Source organism: Gekko japonicus, unplaced genomic scaffold (assembly GCF_001447785.1).
Source record: "Gekko japonicus isolate JY-2015 unplaced genomic scaffold, Gekko_japonicus_V1.1 scaffold2277, whole genome shotgun sequence".
NCBI classification, from domain to species: Eukaryota; Metazoa; Chordata; class Lepidosauria; order Squamata; family Gekkonidae; genus Gekko; species Gekko japonicus.
This window is the reverse complement of record NW_015165312.1, coordinates 187,716-209,722: the sequence shown is the minus strand read 5'-3', so window position 1 is coordinate 209,722 and position 22,007 is coordinate 187,716. Positions and strand designations below refer to the sequence as shown.

General features: G+C 42.3%; 1 protein-coding gene across 1 annotated transcript in view; it reads right to left on the bottom strand.

Annotated features, from left to right (window-relative positions):
• The window catches only part of GALNT12 (polypeptide N-acetylgalactosaminyltransferase 12), a gene marked incomplete at its 5' end in the record, with an annotated part of 45,470 nt that extends 23,463 nt beyond the window's left edge, over nt 1-22,007 (bottom strand). Inside the window, 3 exons of the mRNA XM_015410475.1 lie at nt 5,902-6,091; nt 12,636-12,805; nt 21,859-22,007. Coding sequence (XP_015265961.1) covers nt 5,902-6,091; nt 12,636-12,805; nt 21,859-22,007 — 509 coding nt within the window. The remainder of the gene's footprint in view (nt 1-5,901; nt 6,092-12,635; nt 12,806-21,858) is intronic.

Sequence of the window (22,007 nt, the reverse complement as noted above, 5' to 3'; positions counted from 1 at the left end):
GTCCAGGATTTTAAAACTATTCTATGTGAACCTAAAGGCCATTCCACCACATCTTACAAGAAATCTAAACCCTGGTTTGATGTGGATTGCCAAAAAGTAAGAAAAGAGCTTTCTGCCATTTACTATCAGTTTAAAAAATCAAGTGGTGACCAAAGATTTCTAATCCAACAAGAACTCTGGTCACAAAAAAGGGATTACAAACACCTAATCCAAAAAAAGAAAACAAATTACACCAAAGCTCTTTGGGCAGAATTAATTCTGGCTGCCAAACAGAAAAACTCCTCCCTCTTTTGGCGATTGGTCACTGATAAAATCTCCCAGACTGATCCCCCAATACAGCCCTGCAAATGGGTTACTTTTTTTGAGCAATTGTATAAAGATTCTCCCTTAACCCCAGTGACAACTGCTGATTTTGAGGACTTGCCTTCCTGGCCACCAGTTTCTCAAGAGGAAATTAAATCCTATATTGTTCAATTAAAATCTGCTAAGGCTCCAGGGTCTGACGGACTGCCACCTGAATTTTTTAAAGAAAATATTGATTGGTGGGCACCCTTCCTTGCAGCCCTGTTCACTTCTATAGACTCTTCAGGCCTTATCCCCTCAGAGTGGAATACGGCAATTGTGGTCCCCATATTCAAAAAGGGTGCAAGAGAAGAGCCTGCAAATTATCAGCCTATTAGCCTTTTAAATATATGTAGCAAGTTATATGCTAAACACCTTCTGGTAAAGCTTGAGGATTGGCTAATCCAAGAAAATGTGATTGTGACAGAGCAAGCGGGTTTTAGAGAGTTTAGATCCACTTTAGACCACTGCCTTACAATTCAACACCTTATAGAAAAATACTCTGCTAAAGGTCCTAATTTGCTTTTTGCTGCTTTCATTGACTTGAAAGCGGCTTTTGATTCAATATCAAGGCCGAAATCGTGGTCCGGCTTGGAAGCTTCCTCAATTGATAGAAGGCTCCTCTTTTTTTTTTTTTTTTTTCAAGTTTTTATCCAAAGTTGAGTACAAACAAATTTCCATTACATACATTTATGGGGGTTGACCTCAGAAAGTAATTTCATACCAATTAATGGCTTTATGCCATTTCTGCTTAAATTGCTCACTTGTTTTTCCCGCTAGAAACATATTTAATTTATCCATTTCTATTACTTTGTAAAAATTGCTAAGCAATACATCACGACTCGGCAAATTATCTGATTTCCAGTTCTTTGCGACAGCTATCCTAGCCATTGTAATTAAGTAAACAATGATACATTTCACATTATATTTTAATCCATCGGGTGTTATATTTAACAGGAAGATTTCAGGAGTAAGTGTTAAGTCTATATCTGTAATCTCTTTTATCAGATGCTTAGTCATTTTCCAAAAACTTTGTACTCTTTCGCATTTCCACCAAATGTGGAAATACGTCCCAATATTATGGTTACATCTCCAGCAGTTTCCAGAAATATTTGTATAACATTTTTGTAGCCTGTCTGGAGTCCAGTGCCACCTATGTATCATTTTTATTATGTTTTCCCTATAGGATATAGCTCTTAGAAGTTTAATTGATTTCCAGGTTTTTCCCCAGTCCTTCATCTCTATTTCCCTCCCTAAATCTTTTTCCCATTTGATCATTGTAGGTTTTTTCCAGTCTTCCCCTATTTCATCTTCTAGTAGGAAGTTATAAAGTTTTTGTATTGATTTTTCCTTATTTTTCAACCATATCTTATCAAAGTCTGTTTCTGTAGTATAAAAATCCATCTTTTTATCTTTTGTGAATCTTGAAATTAATTGATTCTCTTCCCATATCGTAAGATTTAAGTTCATCGCACGAATATGTTGCCATGTCTTCAACTGATTTTTCTCGTCCAATAGGGCTTGATATGTTTTAATTTTATTCTCATCTAATAGATTTGGGAGTATAAAGGCCTCCAGAGGGGATACCCATTTTGGTATTTTTTTATAGTATTTTTCTTTTATTTTACGCCATATTTGCATTAGTGGGCCCCTTACCACATGGTTTGAGAAGTTTTTGTGTATTTTATCTTTTTCATACCACACATAGGCATGCCAGCCCATGTGTAGATCAAAACCTTCTAATTTTAATATTCTTTTATCATCCAACAGTATCCAATCTTTTATCCACCCCAGTGAAGCTGCTTGATAATACAAATTCCAATCTGGGAGGGTAAGGCCGCCTCTAGTTTTTTTCTCTCTCAGAAGTTTCAACTTTATTCTGGCCTTTTTTCCTTGCCATATGAATTTACTTATCAACTTATTTAATTCATCAAAAAATTTATTATTTTTAAGTATTGGGATGCATTGCGCTAGAAATAATATGCGCGGTAAGATATTCATCTTTATGGTTGATATTCTTCCCATAAATGATATTTGCAGGTCTTGCCATCTTAACAAATCTTTTTTAATGCCTTCTATAGTAACCTTATAATTATTTTCATATAAATTGTTATTGTTATTAGTAATATTTATACCTAAGTATTTAACTTTTTTGACAATTCCTATATTGGTATTTTTTTGAATTTCTTCTATCTCTTCTTTACTGCAATTCTTCATCAACAGTTTTGTTTTATTTATGTTAATTTTCAGTCCCGCTACTTCTCCATATTCCCTTATCCTTTTTAGTAAATTTTTTATCGATGTTTTCGGATCCTCTAATATATAAGCCAAGTCATCCGCGAAGGCTTGTAACTTAAATTGTTCACCTTTAAACTTCAGACCTTTAATTGTAATATCATTTCTTACTGTTTCATTTAGTGACTCTAGTCCAAATATGAATAACAATGGGGATAGAGGACATCCTTGTCTCGTCCCCTTTTCTATAGGGATTTTCTGCGTAAGTTCACCATTAACTATAACCTTAGCCCACTGGTCTTTATATATAGCCTCTATCATGTTATAAAAATCATTTCCGCATTTCCAGATAGCCAATTTTTGTTTTAAGAAGTCCCAATTCACGTTATCGAAGGCTTTCTCAGCATCAAGAAACATTAATGCCATTTTTTCTCCTGGGTGATATTCATAATATTCTATAACATCAATTATTGTTCTTATGTTACGTTTTATTTGTCTTTTCGGGAGAAAGCCTGATTGATCTTGGATAATTTGAGAGATTACCTTTTTAAATCTGTCTGCTAATATTGCGGCATAGATCTTGTAATCCACATTCAATAACGAAATTGGTCTATAGTTTTTAATTTCGACTCCTTCTGTATTCGATTTGGGGATTAATGTGATTAAGGCCTCATTCCAAGATTGTGGGATAGTAGCTGTCTTTGGAATATTTTGGACCATATCTTTGAATAGTGGTGTTATTTCTTCTTCTAGTTTTTGATACACTTCCGCAGTCAGGCCATCGGGGCCTGGCGCCTTTTTCTTCTTTTGTTTATTAAGCACTTCCATGATTTCACACATTGTTATTTTTTCATTTAACATTTTTTTCTGTTCTTCAGAGAAAGTTCCTAGATTGTATTTCTTTAGGTACTCTTCAATGTCTCTCTTGTCCTTTATTTCCTGACTGTACAGTTTTGTGTAAAACTTTTCCACTATGTCTTTCAGTTTTTCGTTCGTATATTCCAAATTCCCATTTTCATTTTTTAATGAGGAGATAGTTCTTTTCTCTTTTTCCTTTCTTAATCTATAAGCTAATCATCTCGTTGGTTTGTTTGCCGCATCAAAGTAGTATGCCTTTGCTCCTCTTTTTGTTGCGTGCTCCTCATGATAACACCCATTTGCAGGTTAGGCTTAACAGGAAAGGAAATCTATCGGACCCTATTAACACCTATAGGGGAGTTAGGCAGGGTTGCGTACTAGCCCCTTCCCTGTTTAATCTATATATTAATGATATAGTAAGTTACTTGGACTCCCCCAGTTTACATCCACCAAAACTTCAACAACAGCATGTGTCTATCTTACTGTATGCCGACGATGCTGTCATCTTAGCTAGAACAACAGTTGGCCTTAGAAGAGCTCTCAGTAAGTTTGCAGACTTTTGTAACAATAAGGAACTAACAATAAATTTCCAAAAAAACAAGGTTATGGCCTTCGGGACCAGACAAAAGAAAAGAATCTGGTCTGTAAATGGGCATTCATTAGATCAGGTTTCCTGCTTTAAATACTCAGGTATGGTCCTTCAATCAAATAGGGCTAGGAAAGCCCATATACAGTATGTTGCCTCCCAAGGTGAAAGAACAGCCAATGCTATTCTTAAATTCTATCGCACCAAAGGGGCTTATTATGTGCCAGCTGCCCAAAAACTCTTTCAAGCAAAGGCAGTTGGACAGATGCTCTATGGCACTTTTATCGGGCCTCCTTCCTCTAGTTTTGCCCCCTTAGAGCGAGTTCAGTCCAAATTTCTCAGAGCAGTTCTTCAGGTCCCGAGGTGTGTATCGAATACACTGATCCGTCTAGAGACAGGTGCTATATCAGTGGAAGCCAAAATTACTTTAGCTTCACTCCAGTATTGGCTTAAACTAAATTTCCATCCTCAGGGACTAACCCACTTGTTACTCTCAGACAACTTTCAATCTAAATGGCTGAGAGCAGTTCATAATAAATTATAGGAGCTTGGTTTTTCCCCCCAAGCGATTTTGAGTATGCATTGGGATGTAGCAAAATCAGCCCTAAAACAGAGAATGATGGACATGGAGAGACAGACAGATCTCGGTAGATGTCCTAATTTTAGAGCCCCAGATTCTGTCAAATATCGCTTGCAACCCATGTCCTATTTATCACAGCTTGATACTCATAAGTTTAGGAAAACCTTCACATTAGCCAGATGTGAGGCTTTCCCCTCCGCGATGCTTGAGGGCAGATTCAAAAGGATCCCCACTGAATATAGACTTTGTTGATGCGGCTCAGGAGAGACAGAAACTATTGAGCACATGATGCTCAGATGTAACTGGTATAACAAGATCCGTGACAAATATATTACTCCTCTTATAACAGATATGGTGGGACAATCAGGTGCTGAGCAATGTAACCGATTGTTAATTGATGGGAACCGGACAATTACCGAAACTGTGGCAAAATTTTTGGTAGCATGCTACTGCATCCGAAATACACAATCAAATGTATAATAATAGTTGCCTAATAGTCTCTGTTTTATGTTCTTCTTTTACTTTATTACGCTCAACTGTATTTTTATAGAATTTTGTTTTACTGTCCTAAATTCAGTTATATGAATGTTATGAATGTTATATTTAAGCATGTGTGTTCCATGACTTGTTGCCGTAATAAATGACTGACTGACTGACAGTCTGATCCAGCAGGGCTCTTCTTATGGTCTCATGTGTCATGGTGGTTGAGGGAAAGGTGAAAAGGTCAACCACAAGGTCAAAAATAGGTCAGGTAAAAAAACAGAAAGTATGCAACAGCTGAGAAACAGAGAGAGTCCTACATGCGCTCTCCATGATAATTAGATATCCTTTTGGTGCCTCACAACCAGGTACTCTGTCTTCTCACAAAGGATCTTTGAGAGCTTCTTGCATCTATATTTAAGAGTTTTATATGTCTACAGCACCCCACCTTGTCTTTAGAGACATTTCACTCATTCTGAAAGAGAAAATATTTCATAGGAGTTTTTTTCTCCAGTATTCCCCCAAATTCCCAATTTCTCCAATAGAAAAAGCTGGAAAAGGCCTTGAGAAAAAAACAGAAACAACTGTTTCCCTCCTAACTTTCCCAGTTTTTTTCCCCAGGTTTTCATATCTCTAATCATAACCTTATTAATTTGTTTGTGTGCTTATTTATTTTAAGAGTATCATGTCTTATAAGGAGAGAAAAAGCATTTTACCATCTTCTAAACTGGTCTGAAAAACATTAGAAAAAACAGAATGCATACTCCAGTGGCTTTATGTAGGGGCTAGAACTGCAAAAGAAATTTCTATTGGACATCACCTTTCCAACAATGGCTCAAGCCATTCTTCGTGGCATTCGCAGTGGCAATCGAGGAAAGTCAGAACATCTCCTTTTGCCATTGAGGCTCCCAGCAGCCTCGCTCGGACCAGGCCTTCTCTCTTATTTGCTCGGATCAGCCGAACCTTGCGTAAATTAGCCACATAGTTTTCCAATTTCTCCTTTAAGTGTTCTGTTACAAAGAGATAATGAATTGCTGTTTCACTATTATCCAAAGCAGCTGACAGCAAATTGCCAATTTCATTTTAAAGACCATAACCCTTCTAACTGCTACAGCATCTCTTGAAGCTGTACCAAGAAAAAACAGCTGATACACAATTATTGTATTTACATCCATTAGGAATTTCTATGTTTTAGCGGACTTTAGCTAATCCTCTGAATCCCAAAGCCGGAAGACAACATCAGGGGAAGGCCTCGGACACTATGCCCTGTTGTTGGCCATCCAGAGGAACTGGTTGGCCACGGCATGAGACAGGATGCTGAACTAGATGGGCTATTGGTCTGATCCAGCAGGGCTCCGCTTATGATCTTATGAGCTCTGTTACTAATGTAATGGCAGAGAAAGGCACAATCCAAATTCTGCAATCACTAATTACATATATATTTCAACAATATTGCCATTGCCACTGCTATTGGAATGAAACAAAGTAGGCATCATACCTGTTTCCATGTTTTGAATACTAACAAATAATGAATATTTGAATACAAAATACGATATAAATATTCTAAGACTTCTTTCCAGAATTATAAAAGCTATAAAGGACCTGGCATGCGTGACCGAGACCTGGGTGCGAGATGGGAAGACTGTAACTCTCTCCCAGCTAGCTCTCCCCGGGTTCTCGGTCCTTCCCCAATCCCAGACTAAGGGGTGGGGGGAGGAGTGGCCCTGTTCATTCGGGAAGTTTACACCTTCGGAGTGCTTCCGCTGCCGAAACTCACAGGCATAGAGTATGCCGGCTTTGTCTTGGAAGCCGGGGAGAGTTTGGCTGTCTGGCTGTGGTGTACCGTCCGCCCAACGCACCAGCTAGCAGCCTGCCATCCCTGCTGGAGGCCATATCAGGCTGGGCACTGGAGCACCTTAGGCTGTTAGTCTTGGGTGACTTCAATGTGCATGCCGATGATGCAACCTCCACGCAGGCAATGGATCTAGTGTCATCCATGGTGGTGCTAGGACTCTCCCAATGTGTTATGGCTCCCACCCACCGAGCAGGGGACACACTTGATTTGATCTTTGCGGCGGGGGTTACAGCGGACTGGATTACGGCTACGGCAGTTCCATGGTCAGACCACCATGTTCTGAAGGCCCGCATAAATGCGCCGCCCCAACCCTGTTCGGGGGGTGAGCATATTTAGCTCGCCCGTGGAGCCAAATGGACCCAGTGCAGTTTCAAATGGCCCTGCGGGATCCGATGCCCCCTGGTGGCTCACTAGATGAGCTTGTCAAGGACTGGCAAAGCCAGCTCTCGGCAGCCATCGACTAGAACGCTCCCCGATGTCCTTTGCGCCCCCGCTCTAAACTCGCTCCATGGTATACACAGGAGCAGAGGTTGATGAAGCGGGAGCTTAGACAACTAGAGAGACAGTGGCGACGTGTTCGGGACGAAGCATCAAGAGCATCCTATAGGACATTTATGAGAGCCTATAAGATGGCAACCAAGGCCACGAAGAAAGATTACTACATGGCCACGACTGCATCTGCTAGCTCTCACCCAGTCCAATTATTTAGAACAATTCAGTCTCTTACTACTCTGCCACAGAGCAGACTAAATGATAAGGAATTGGAAATTGGCTGTGAGGCTTTTGCGAGCTATTTTGCAGATAAAGTCTTGTCGCTCCGCCATGACCTCCCTGCCACAGTTGAGACAGTAACAGAACTCGAGGCTCCATGTGCGTCTTCTGGTCAAGTTCTGGATTATTTTGGTTCTCTCAGCCTAGATGAGGTCGACAAATTACTATCATCAGTTCGCCCAACCACTTGCAGCCTTGATCCGTGCCCATCATGGCTAATCAAAGCTGGCTGTGATGGGCTGCAAGGGGCACTAAAGGAGATTGTCAACAAGTCCCTCATTGAGGGACTGTTCCCTAGTGCCCTAAAGGAGGTGATGGTCCTAAAAAAGCCATCATCAGATCCGGGTGAATTGGCTAATTACTGGCCGGTATCCAATTTGCCCTATTTGACATCAGGGCCCTGCGGGACCTTTTACAGTTCCGCAGGGGCTGCAAGATGGAGCTCTTCCGCCAGGCTTTCAACTAGGGTGCCACCTCGATTTTATGGCCCTGGCCCTGACATCGACACCACCAACAACCTGGCCTTAACATCAGCACCACCAACAGCTGGCAGGAGCCACTCAGCGATAATAGAAAGTTGCCATCTTGAAATTGTGTTAGGTGCTTGAGTACCTACAGTTTTATATTTAAATTTAATGTTGTTTATATTGGAATTTCAATTTTCATTTTTATATTCATGTCGTTAGCTGCCCTGAGCCTGCCACGGCGGGGAGGGTGGGATATAAATTTCAGAATAAATAAATGAACCCTAACCACACTTTTATAAGAAAAGATGCTCATTGACTGAAACATACTAATTGGGATATAATACTTTCTTCAAATGAGATGAGCAACAATATCTAGGCAGCAGACACAGGAAAGTATCCTGTTCTGCAGAGCCCTGTATTCGAACCCGTTTACTTCCCCCCCCTCGATGGGCACTGGTGCACTAAACTGTGCAATCCTGATCTGTTTAGGACTGCATTGCGTGCACTATGCAGAAGAGTCAGGCAAATGTCTTAATGGGACACTTGTATAGTTCCTCTTTTACCTGTGCTAATCCTACTTGAAATGCATCTGGCTAAACCAGACATGACAGGGGTATCCAAGTACGTTTGTGAGCTCACCCATTCATACTAAAATGTATGGAGAGGATCTATTTAAAAAAAAACAACCAGCACCCTGAGAAGATAGTTCATGGATGAGGGGTGCAAAACCAAGTCCATTCCCCTTCCCGAAGTGTGCTCCATTGCCTGAATCACTCTTCTTCTGGGTTGGCTCACTTGTTATATCAGGTTGGGTTCCAAGATGTGCTCTGAAAAGATTGTACTTCCTGGGCTCCATCCACATGCAGATGTAGCTGTTGTTGCTGCTCTGAAGAGAGCCAGCATGGTGTAGTGGTTAAGAGCAGCGGACTCTAATCTGGAGAACCAGTTTCGATTCCGCACTCCTCCACATGAAGCCAGCTGGTGACCTTGGGTCAGTCACAGTTCTCTCAGAGCTCTCTCAGCCCAAAAAATAAGTCTAGCTCACCAACTAGTGGTACGTAATGCTAAAAAAGAGCAAGCCAGACAGTCTTCGCATCTCCTGGCTATACTACACACAATGCCATACGATAATAACGATGATGATGATGATAGTGGTGATTATTATGATATGAATGCAGAGGCATTCACCACAATAATGGAGCACCCACACAGAGGTTTTTCCCTGCGTTTTCCTTGTCCCAGACCTCCATAGCTGCCACCACCCTCACTGTGGCCACTAGAGGGCTTTTTCAGACTTAAAAAAGTTCTAGTCATTTTTGTTGCCAAAGGGGAAATGTTCTACCGGGATGTTTCTGCTTATAGCTTTAACAGAGAAGAGAGCTGGGAATGGGTGCAGTGCTGGAAGAGATCGGGGTTCCCAACACAGGGCCCACTGACACTGTTCCTTGCACCACCCAAGCGTTTTTAGAAAGTGGGTGGGCCAGGCATCCTGATAAGCAGAGACTCTGCCTGAGATGCTGAAGAGTTATTAGGTGATGGCACACCCTCCCTCCCCAACATTTTATGACTGGCTCTGCCTCCTTTGGCAGACACTTTGTGGCTGCATCAGAATTCCAAAGGTGCCTACAGGCCCAGAAAGGGAGGGGACCTCTGGAATAGGCTGTTCTAATGCTACAGCAATAGAGAAGAGCCAATTTTTTTAGAAGTCCAAAAATGGCCTTCAGTAGAAGGCGGAGGGAACGGTGGCCACAGGGACAAAGGTAATAAAAATTATAATAATGAGGGACCTGCAAAAGTAGACACCTTCCTAACCACACAACAGCAAAAGGTCTGTGATCTTTCAAAAAAGACTATATCAAACCAGGTCTGGGAAATATTGCAGAAAAGAGGGGGAAACACAGACGCCGGGCAAACAGAGGACGATGTTATGGAGATGCCCCCCAAAACAGCATTGTTCTAAGGAAGCCAAGACAGAGCAAAACATCTGTGAGGAAACAGCCCGAATGAGAGGGAAATGGTTCAAGCAGCAGAATGTGTGTCACTTATAAACGTGACAGGCAGGTGCTTCCATGATGTCTTCAGCTGCACGTAACAGTGAAGTGAGGGTGGGTGAATACCCAGAGACACGGCCCTTCTCTGTTGCAGCACTTCCGTTATGGAATTCCTTCCCCACAGCAATCCACCTGATGCCAAGCTTGTTGGGGTTTAAGGCACCAAGCAAAACCATTATTATCTTCCTAGACATTTTCCTGATGTTAACACTTTTTCGCGTACATTTCAATAGTTTTAATACCACTTTAATGAGTATCACTGGAAGTCACTGTGAGAGCTAAAACGTTGAGCATGGCATGCAACTAAATGAACGGAAAGTAGACTATGATCAAAACATGAACAACGGCAGTACACCTTTATCAGTATAGAATCACCGCCTTGAGTCCAAGCAGATGGGGAGGGATAGAAATATCTAAATGAATAAATAATTTCCCTGTGGTCCTTGGTTGTTTAATTAGCTGACACCCTAAGTTGAAGACAACTCCTTTAGCAGTTTCAAATACTGCAAAGTTTTAACTACACAGCATACTGATTGTACACAGATCTCTCCAGGGGTCCTGCAGGTTCTGTCTTGATCCAAATCAGACAGACCACGACAGAGCCATTTTGCAAAATCCACTGATTCTCCCAATAGGGACTGAGAGCCACATCTCCCTGGGATTCCTGTATGGAGGGCAGGAGTGAGTAAAACTCTCAGGCGCTTCTCACTCATGCAGGCAGGCATTGGTTGACCGGAAGTTTACGTGGGATATCAAACTATGGTAACTCAAACATAGTTTGCCTGAGCAAGACAGGCGGACTATTAACACAAATAATCATTATTAGCTGTTGTAGATTTTCCAGGTTGTATTGCTGTGGTCTTGGCATTGTAGGACCTGACGTTTTGCCAGTAGCTGTGACTGACACCCTCAGAGGTATAACAAAAAGATGGAGTACTCTCTGTGTCGAGGTGAGAGGAAAAATGGTAGGCCGGTGATTTATATCTACTCAGGAAGGTGGGGGTAGGGCTGAGTCATTATCTTGTAGGAGTTCCCTAGGCTGTGGACATGCTAATGGAGGAGCTTTCCTGAGGAGGTTCTTTTGTGTATGGATTGTTTCCTGAGGAGGCTTCCTGTTTGCTGAGGCGGTTCTTTTGCATGTGGATTGGCTGTTGAAATTCTAATCTTATCTGTACTGCTATTGTCAGATGCAGAGCCTTTTGTGTTTTTCAGGACAGGAAACCATGCCCTATTTATTTTTAAATTCTCTTCTTTCCTGTTGAAATTGTGTTTATGATTATGAATTTCAATGGCTTCCCTGTGTAATCTGACATGGTAATTGGATGTGTTGTCCAGCCTTTCAGTGTCTTGGAACAAAATACTGTGTCCTGTCTGAGTTAGGCTATGTTCAGCCACTGCTGATTTTTCAGGTTGGCCAAGTCTGCAGTGTCTCTCATGTTCTTTTATTCTTGTCTGAATGCTATGTTGTGTGGTCCCGATGTAAGGGTATGCTCCTGCAGAAGTGAGGGGGTCTCTTCTGTCTTTTGCCGATCATAGCATCTGTTGTATTTTTCTGGTGGGTCTGAATACTGTTTGTAGGTTGTGTTTTTTCATAAATTTTCCCATCTGATCAGTGATTTCTTTGCTATATGGCAAAAACACTTTTCCTGTGGGAGACTGTTTTTCCTCAATTGTTTGATTTACTTTTCGTTTAATCGCTCTTCTGATTTCATTACTGGAGTAATTCGCTTGAAGTGAGTGATTTAGATGATTTAGTTCATCATTGAGAAAGTACGGTTCACATATCTGTCTTGCACGGTCTACTAATGTTTTGATGATGCCTCTTTTTTGCCGAGGGTGGTGATTGGAGTCTTTGTGTAAATAACGGCCAGTGTGTGGGTTTGGTTTCCTGTAGACCTTGTGACCTTATTGGAAGTTAGCTTTGCGGATGACCATGATATCTAGAAATGGGAGTCTACCCTCGCTTTCTTTTTCCATGGTGAATTGTATGTTTGGGTGGATGTTGTTGAGGTGGTCTAAAAACTCCATCAATTCTACTTTTCTATGGCTCCAAATGATAAAGGTAAAGATAAATGATAAAGATAAAACAGCTTTAGAATCTGCACCCCACAAACCTACAGTCTGGTTCCAGTACGTAGATGATACCTTCCCACTCTAGCTGCCCTGCCGCCATATTGTTAAAATTATTTCCAGGTGGGTCTGTGTTTGCCTTTAAGTATTACAGCTATTAGTAGAAACTGTATTTATGCTAGTAATAAAACTCTCATCTTTCTGCGGTCTACACTCCTTTGTTTTTGTATATTGCGTTATGTAATAAATGTATTGTACTGTATAAAAGAACAAAAAATTTTTTTTAAAAAGAAACCCTGTGCCAACAAAGATTTTAAGGAAGTCACCCAGAATAGCTTACCTTTATCACTGTAATCATCCACCAGAATGACTTCTTCTAGGAGGATATTGGGAGATGTCTCAAGAACACTGTGAACCGTTCTCAGAAGTGTTGACCAAGCCTCGTTATAAAAAGCTATTATAACAGAAGTCTTTGGTAGGTCATAATAATGGTATTTCTTCTCTCTGCATCTGTAATAAACAACATTAATAATTTTGGATTCAGGCATGCACTTAAATAGTACACCATAGTTTGTACAGAATTAAGGTGAACAAGTAGGGGAAGAGGTGATACAGCAAGTGTCTCCTGGAATTTCATCACATGTATTCACATTCAGAACATATCTTTTAGGGTTCCGGTTCCGGGCTCAGCGATAGCAGGTGCATGGTGAGCTCGCTCCTCGCACTAGCTATTCCTAAAAACTTTATAAAGGCTATTTCCACTGCCTCAAGCTGCTCTCTCAAAGAGAGAGACTTGGCAAGGGACTTTTTTCTGCCTAAGCCGAGTGGGGTGGCAACCCCCAGGCTTTGGTTAGGCTTGTCCTGATACAGAAAGTTTACAGGAGCCCCGACGCAATGCAGTCACACCAAGCAAAAGAGAAGCCTAGCAGAACCGCCAGAGTCTGAAGATAACAGCTCAACTCAAAGGAACGTAACCAAAGCTAAGTAGAATTAAATCCGCTATAAACTTACCCCAGGAGGACTCCCGGGAGGAGTTGTAGTAATTGTGTCTGTGCCGGTAACAGAGGCTGCCCCGAATACTCATCGGGGATGTAGAACTTCCCCAAAGCGGCTAAAATTAAGGAAAAGTCTAAAATAGTCAGGAAGAAAGACTTTCGGTCCGAAGGGGCTGGGGGAAGGAAGGAAAAAAAGCAGGTACTTTAAGCAGCAAAATGGTTTTTCCCCCTGTTTCTCTTCACATGTATCTTTAAACACCCAGCAGACTCCATTTTGGTGACAGGGCAAATCTAAAAAGAGGCGCAGTGATGTGGGACGTGGTGACGTGATAATGGAGGGACAAGAAGACAGAGGAAAAGGGCGACGACGGAGGAGATGCATGGAGAAGGGCGGAAGAAACAGCGGTGACGTGGGGACAGAGGCAAACAAATGAGCGGGGAGTCACGGCGCTTAAAGGAAACGATGGAGGAAAAAAGACAAGTGGAGGTGTGGTGACACGGTGCAGCGCACTGAGAAACAAAATGGGAGAAAGAAGAGAGAACAAGAGAACTAAACTGTACTAATTAAGAAATACGAGAGATTTGTGACATTGACCAGAATAATCAACCTAAGAAACATCTGGAGAACCTGAGAGATAGTTGGAATTATAAGTGGCGGATTAGAACAGACAGAAATATTTAAAATAATAAAAGTAGAAGAGCCACAATAGAAGGATCTAAGAATAAATAAAAAAGAGGGGGAAAGCAGTTAAATAACAAAGAATCTTTGCTAAAGCGTAGTATAGCGTAGTAAAAGTAATATAGAAATAGAAATAAATTTAACTCATGGCCACCAGTTCTAGCGGAAGCAGAAAAACATCCCTAACCTCACCAGGGCAAGTAGGAAGTCTCAGTCAATTAAAAACAAGCTACATGAGTATCACACAAATGACCCAGAAAGACCTAATAGCATTGATCCAAGAGAGTGTGGCGCAGATGGTAAAATTAACAGTAGAAAATACCCTACCAACACTTATAAAGAAAGAGATAGAGCCTATCCAATCCAAAATGGAAGAAATAACAGAGCAGATTAAGACAAAAACGGAGTAAATTAAAAACAAATAATAGAAAATAAACAGGAAATACTAAAAATTGCAATTAATAATGAACAAATCAAAGAAAAGGTACAAGACTTAGACTATGAAATACAAGAACTAAAGATTAAAAATTATAAAATTGAAGAAACCTTAATACATCTGGAAATGGATAAAGCAGCATCAATGATAAGATGTCAAAACATACCAGAAAATATAGAAAAAAATCTGAAAGCCGAAGTAGCCCAAAGCAATTACAAATAGGATCATAAAAAGAAATATCGGAAGAAATTGAAGCGATATATAAACGAAATTCAGCATATGCAAGAAAACAAGGTGCCAAGAGAAGTTCACACAAATTTTTATAGCAAAGAAATGAAAGATAAAATTCTCAGGCCCTGGTCACACGGGCCAGATAATGGGGGGGGGGAGGTGCAGGTATTTGTGCCGGCGCAGTTAGACCCGCCAGAACGCGATCAGACATGTCGGCGGCACACCACAGTTCCATCCCTCGGTGCCTGCGTGTCAACGAAGACGGCCAGTGGGAAAAGCCACGCCGGCGCGATCACATGGAAGGAGTCCGTTGGCAGCCCATGGCAAACCATTTGCCAGTACTTTTGTGCAGGTACTTTTAAACCACACATTTTAGGTGGGACGCTATGGTTTGGCCACAGGTGCGCTACGCCCGCCAGATGTTGCGGTGTGATCGCACCTGGAAAATCCACCCAACATTTGTGGCTCTCCCATGGCAAATTCGGTGTGTGAACGGGGCCTCAGAATCACAAATGAAAATAAAGTTACCATCCAAGAGGCTGAAGTTAGATTTCTGAAGGAAATACTTTGGAGAGTAAGGGGGAAAAGGCACAGTTATCAAATTCTGACTAAACTTCTGAAAAATAATGGAATCATGTATAGATGGTTAATACTGGAAGGAGTACTATTCAATTATGACAGTAAAAGACAGAGGATAGATTCAGTATTCAAATTAGAAAACTTCTTAGAAAGATATGGAGACGATTTAGGATGGCAAAAAGAAGACGATAAGAAAGAGAAGAAGCAGCAGAAGCAGAAGCAGAGGAAGAAAATGCAGGACAAGATACAGATAAAAATAAAAAGGCCACTGCAAAAAGAGAAAGGGAAAGACCGGGGATGACTTCTTCTCAAATATTAACTAGATTTCAATATAGAAGCAGGGAAAAATAAAAACAAACATGATAAGAACTAAAAAAATTAAAATCCTCTCTATAAATGTAAATGGGCTTAAAAATCCGCAAAAAAGAAGAAAGATTTACCATCAGTTATCCAAATTACAAGCCAATGTAGTTTGTCTCCAAGAGACACATATTAGAAAAATATGACACAAAATACTTACTATCCAAAAAACTAGGGAATGCTTTTATAGCGACAGATGTAAAGAAAAAAAGAGGCGTCGTAATATTTGTGAAAGATTACTTGCAACCTGATTTGTTTTATGCTTCAGAAGAGGCAAGAATTGTTGCGATTGTAATAACCAGAAACGGAAAAGAAACACTCATTGTGAATATATATGCACGAAACCAAAATCAAGAAAACTTTTTAAAGGAATTACAGAAAATGTTATCATTAAAAGAATTTTAAAACATCTGCATTATAGGTGACTGTCCAGAATTGGACAGGAAAAACCAAAGAAAATCTTAAAAAACAGGAACAATTCTCCCCAAAACATTCCTATAAACTGCGGAAGAATATAGCCTGATTGATACCTGGAGAACAAGAAACCTAAAAAAGAAAGATTTTACGTATTATTCAATAAGACATAACTCTTGGTCTAGGATAGATATGGCATGGACAACAACGTTAAATGAATTATTAGACTGAAATATTGCCAAAAACATTAGCAGATCCTTTAATATTATCAATCAAAGAGGTATTTAATAAAAGCAGATGGAGGTTAAATACTGGACTATTAAGAGATCAAGAGTTCATTAAAAGAACTAAAAAGGAGATTCAAGATTTCTTTAAAATAAACATGCAACCAGATATGCCAATAGAAATAATATGGGACGCGTTCAAAGCCTTTATAAAAGGATGGTTTATCAGTCAGGCTGCCTGGAAAAATAAGCAAAATAAGAAGAATTATGAACAGCTAAGCAAACAGATTAAACTAGAAGACGACAAAATGACAAACAATACAGAATAAAGTTAAAAACGTTACAAGATAGAAAAGAAAGGGGTGGATTGGGTATACCCAACTGGAGACTATACTACCAAGCAGCATCCTTATGTTGGATAAAAGAATGGTTAACGTTGAAAAATATTAGATGCATAAATCTAGACAGTCATAATCTGTGTATGGCATGGCATGCGTATGTATGGTACGGGAAGGACAAAATTCACTCAGACTTTCAGCACCATACATTAAGGGGGGCATTAATAAAAATATGGAATGATATTAAAGAGCAATTTTATAGAAAAATACCCAAATGGGTATCTTCATTAGAGGCATTTATAAAAACCCTTGCTTATCACAAAGTACAATAGAGAAAGCGATGAGGTGCTATTAGATAAAAGCAATAATTTGCAATCAGAAGAGAATCTTACTAACCATAATATTAATCTATCATGGTGAGAAAGTGCACAATTAAGGTCCAGATATAATACGTTATTTGTGGTTTTTATGAGACAAAAAATGAATTAGATAAAATTTGGTTGTCTTCAAATGATAAACTGATTCAAAAAATATATAGATTTTTATTGGAAGACTATACGCAGGACGAAACGGTGAAAAGATCCATGATCTCGTGGATGCAGGATATAAGTCACAATATAGAGATAGAGGAATGGGACAAAATATGGAGAAAATTAAAATATATGATAGCTACATCCTATAAAGAGAAGATTTATAAAAATTTTCATAGATGGTTTTGGTCGCCAGATAAAATTGCTAGATGTCACCCTAACGTTTCTAACAAATGCTGGAAATGTAAAACAAACGTTGGGACCTTTTACCGTATGTGGTGGAGGTGCAAAAAAATCCAAACGTATTGGCAGATGACACAGAAAATAATTTTAGAAATTTATGAAATGTATTACTAACACCTGAAATTTATTTGTTAAATATAATCCCTGAAGGTTATCCAAACCAGGATGTATATATGTTGATGTATATTATAACAGCTGCTAGAATATTGTTGGCAAAATATTGGAAAGCGGAAAAAACACCATCCAGGGAGGAAATAACACATAAATGGAACTGGTGGAAATGGACAGACTGAGTATGCTATTACAGAGTAAAGATGACAAGGTATATAACAAAAGATGTTCAAGAGTGTATAAATGGATAAATAAATAGACTCAAATGTATGTACGAGAAATGATGTTGAATAATATGACTAGACTGTAAAAATCTATAAATACACATTAAAAAAGAACATATCTTTCAGAACACTATTCATAAGATGTATTCGGCAGTTGAAGCTTGCACGTTTTACTCAAGGATCAGGAATTCATGCTTATAGTGACAGATCAAGATTTAAAAGCTGCCCAAATTCAAGCTACCACCAGATAGTCAAGCAGAAATGTACATAATGCTAAACTCAATAAAAGTTTGGTTATTATAAATAAGCTATTTCAGAAGGTTCTAAATTAAAGTGTTTCTGTTAAGTAACAAAACAAATTTAAAAACTAAAAAATGCTTTATTGAGAGAGAACATATTATTCCCATCACATTTCTAAAGCAGGCGCTGTTTTGGCCCACCTAAAAGTGAAACAGGCTAAAGGTTTTTAAGGTCACAGTCTTCAAGCAATGCTCTTCAGTTACTGCTTTAAGTTGTCCAGCTGTAGCTGAGGAGGAGTCCGTGCGGACACAAGGCTTCCACATACTTTCTTGACCAGGAGTCTCAGGCCTACAATTAGATGCATACAAATGACCATGCCCACTTATCTACAACACATGACTTTCAGTTATACATCCCCACCTGCCTTCTGGTGCAACTAGGTATGTGTATCTTTTAAAAACAAAACTAAGGCTTGGTCAGGATAAGCATATTGTTGACACGGACAGAATTTAGACACATTATGTCACAATAGGTCAGGTTCCGGTGGAGCCGAGTCCAGGTTTGGGGCTGTCTCAACCTCCACGCCTGCTTTTGTTGGGCAAGAGTTCCGGGTTACAGCCTCAGAGGGGGGGGGCCCTCCACCCAATTCCCACACTCTGCTCTGCCACTGACTGACTCTCTCACCTGCCAGGGCTATAGTTGCACACACAGCCCAGCTGCTCCTGGGCACACCTTTTAAAAGCTCTCTCAGGCTCAACCTATCCTCCCTCCCCAATCCAGCCCTGGGCCAATCACGGATCCTTGTCTTGGGCTGGTGAGCTCACTGCCCCCCCCCGCCTCTTCAAAGGGCTGGCTGCCCCACCCCCCAGTGTCTTCTAAGAAGGCCACTACTGCCCGTTCCCTTTGCCCCATTGACCGGTTTGCCTCCTCAGTTGGTTGGTACGGGGGGGGGGGGGGGGGGGGGGGGGGGGCGCCTCGGCTTCTGCTGCTGAAAACACCACTGAGCACCAGCGGGGCTCCTTGCAGCTGATTGGCTGCCAGGCTGACCCCATCAAGGCCGTTCCTTGCTGTGACCTGACAGGAGACGTGTGGGGGGCAGGGCTGTTGCTCACCCCAGGCATAACAACAACAACAACACGTTTTGTCAATTTAACCTGTGAGCATTCATTCTGGTATTAGGACTCCTGTCAATCTTCTTGGTTACCACAGTAATGTGTTGAACAGATTTTCACAGGGCACTGGAGTACACAAACTCTCATTTGAGATTTCTGCGGTTTTACTCAAGTGTGAGCCTAGCAGAGCACTTCCTTACTACTTATATCTATTGTCTTACACTGACTTCCTGACTTTTAAAAAATAAGTCTGTTATTAAATATATTAATTTAGACTAAAATCTCATAACTAGTTACTAAGGGAATAACTCTCTACCTTCCTCCCCCTCTTCTCCAGTAGAATGCTCAGTGGAGCTTCCCCAATAACCTGGGAACCCAGAGACCTTGTCAACAGAAGTCTCTGTGCTGCTGCCGCTGCTGCCCGAGGTGAGGGCCAGGCCCCCTGCTTCCCTTCCGACATTAAGGGGCCATGAAATCCATGTTCTCTGAGACTTCAGATACTAAACATCTGCATACTCTCTTTCCCACCAAAGAATTTCAGGATCAATGCAGACGAGATTAATTTCCCCAGGTTTCTAGTAGATGCATTCCTCTTTCATCAATAATCAAATCTTCCCTCTGCCCAAGTTTTTGCCCTTCACACTGCTTGCATGAGCATTTCTGAGGAGAAAAAATCACCAACAAGGAAAATTTCCCTTTCAATTTTCAGATGAGCCTGCAGTCTGGTGAAAGTGCCTCCAGCACAGTGAAACGGCAGCAGTTCCTGAGAAACTGCTGAAGAATAGCCAGGAGTTGAGTGCCAACTGTAAGGTGAGAACGTGCTTATCAGCCAGCCACAGTGGCATTAACTGACGTGGCAAAGTGAACAACACACGCTCCCGGTAGTAGTCCCTGTGAAGGAAACTGCAGCCGGACCTGGATCACCTTGCTGGATTACTACTTTTTCTAAAGCAAAGACTATCAAGCAGAGACGAGCAGGAAAAAGAGGCTGCTGGCAATGCCTGTTTAGCCTGTGGGCAGAGTCCTTCCTGGTACAGGCTGGGACCACAACACTGAGAGGGCACTCGATGGCTAATGGAGCGTAGGAGCAGCTGCACTGGGTTTCGCCCATTAAAGGCAACTGTGCTTGGAAGATTTCCAGCGAGAAAATGTTGTCAAAGGCCAAAAGAGGAGGAGGGCAGGGAGCTGTTCCCGTGGGCAGCAGAGGATACTGGAAACACTTTTTACAGTCAGAGTTGTTCAACTGTGGACTCAGCTGCCTGGGGAGGTGGCGAGCTCCCCCTCGCTGGCCGTCTTTAAGCAGCAGCTGGACAAAGATTTTTCAGGGATGCTCTGGGTCCTGATCCTGCATGGCGCAGGGGGCTGGACTAGATGGCCTGTGTGCGGCCTTCCAACGCTGTGTGATTCTATGAAAAGCCTGTGCCTGTGAATGGCTGGCTAAAGGCAGGCTGAGACAAGGTGAAATAAGCGAATAGGGGGAATCCTAAGAACATTTGCGCAGAAGTCATCCCCAAGAGATGTACTCCTCCTGTTAATTAAGAGCTGCAGCTTCAGGAACTGGTTTGGATGAAGCCTGCATTTTTAAAGTTCCACATTTCTCAGTTTCTAGGCTTTAAGAGATGATGGGAAAAATACTTTGCCCCAGGTATGTTCACAGACAATGGAGTCTTGCATCTGAAGAAATACACACACACCCCAAACTCTTGAAAGTGTATAAATTGTGTTAGCCTTTAAGGTGTAACTTGACTTCTGTGTAATAACAACAGGGACACCAGCCTCCCTGGTCCCCCCCCGCCCCCCGAATGAGAGTAAGATGGCATTTCCAAGGAGAAGGGACAGACGTCAGAAACCAGTCCCTAATTTTGAGCTGCTCTTTCTCCTTGTGTGGGAAACACGGGTCGGAAGAACCGTCTTCCCTTTCCGTCTGGTGGGCACAACCCAATGGTCAGGGGAGGCAGCAGCGGGCTTTTCTTAGCTGCCTTTTCCAACCCAGGAGAAGGAGCAGCCCCAAACGGTGGATTCTGTCGGCCTTCTGGCCCGCCTGTACGCCTACACTAATCAGAGTACGGTTTCCAGGAGCTGGCACTTTTGAGTGGGTTAATGCGGACACCGAGATGCCACGGGGGAGAGGACTCATCCTCCGAAGGGATGCCGCTGTTCCGCACACCCTGGTCCACAGCCACAAGCGGTAGGAGGGCCCAGATGCCACACAGAGAGACTCTGATGGAGAGGCGACCTCTGGTCACATCATGTGCTCCTCCAGCCGACTGACACAGAGTAGTCCTGCGGGAGTCCGCCTGGTCCAATGCTTCCCCTCTCACCAGCCACCATTCTCCACCTGTCGCCACACACACACAAACCTCACGGGAGCCCAGAAGAGGAGCGCAGAAGTGAAGCCTGGTGAGGGTCCCGCGTGAAGATGCCCCCCCCCCCCCCCGCCCCCCGTGTTCATTGAGGGGTGGGTGGCGTGTGCAGCCCCCCCTTTTCTTCTCCTCGCAGGGACTCAAGTGGCACAGGAAGTGGTGTCCCCTCTCAGCTGGGCTGAGTGTGAGCCAGGCCAAAGTTCTTGAGCCTCCGGCTCAGACCCAGGTTTCTGCCTCCGCTCAGGAAGGAGGGGGCTCCGGAGAGCAGCAGGCCACTAACTGACGCAGGGGCCTTAAGGGCTGGCTGGCTGGCTGGCTGGCTCTCGCCGCTTCACGGCCAGGGGGGCTGCTCACAAGGTGGAAGTTTTGCTCGCAACTCCAGAGCTGGGAGGGAGCCTGGCTCATGGGGGTGGGTGGGGTGGGGGGGTGTTAGAGAGGATGGGCGCAGAAGCCGCCCACAGCCGCCCCCCTCCCCGCCTCTCACCGGGGGTTCCTCCGCTCGGGGAGTCGTCGGTGGAGGGAGATGCGGTCGCTGAGGTAGACGTTGACCTGGTGCCGGCGGACGCCCTCCTCCTCCCGCCGCCGCTCCGCCTCGCCCAGCGACAGACGCGCCGCCCGGCCCAGCTCGCCCAG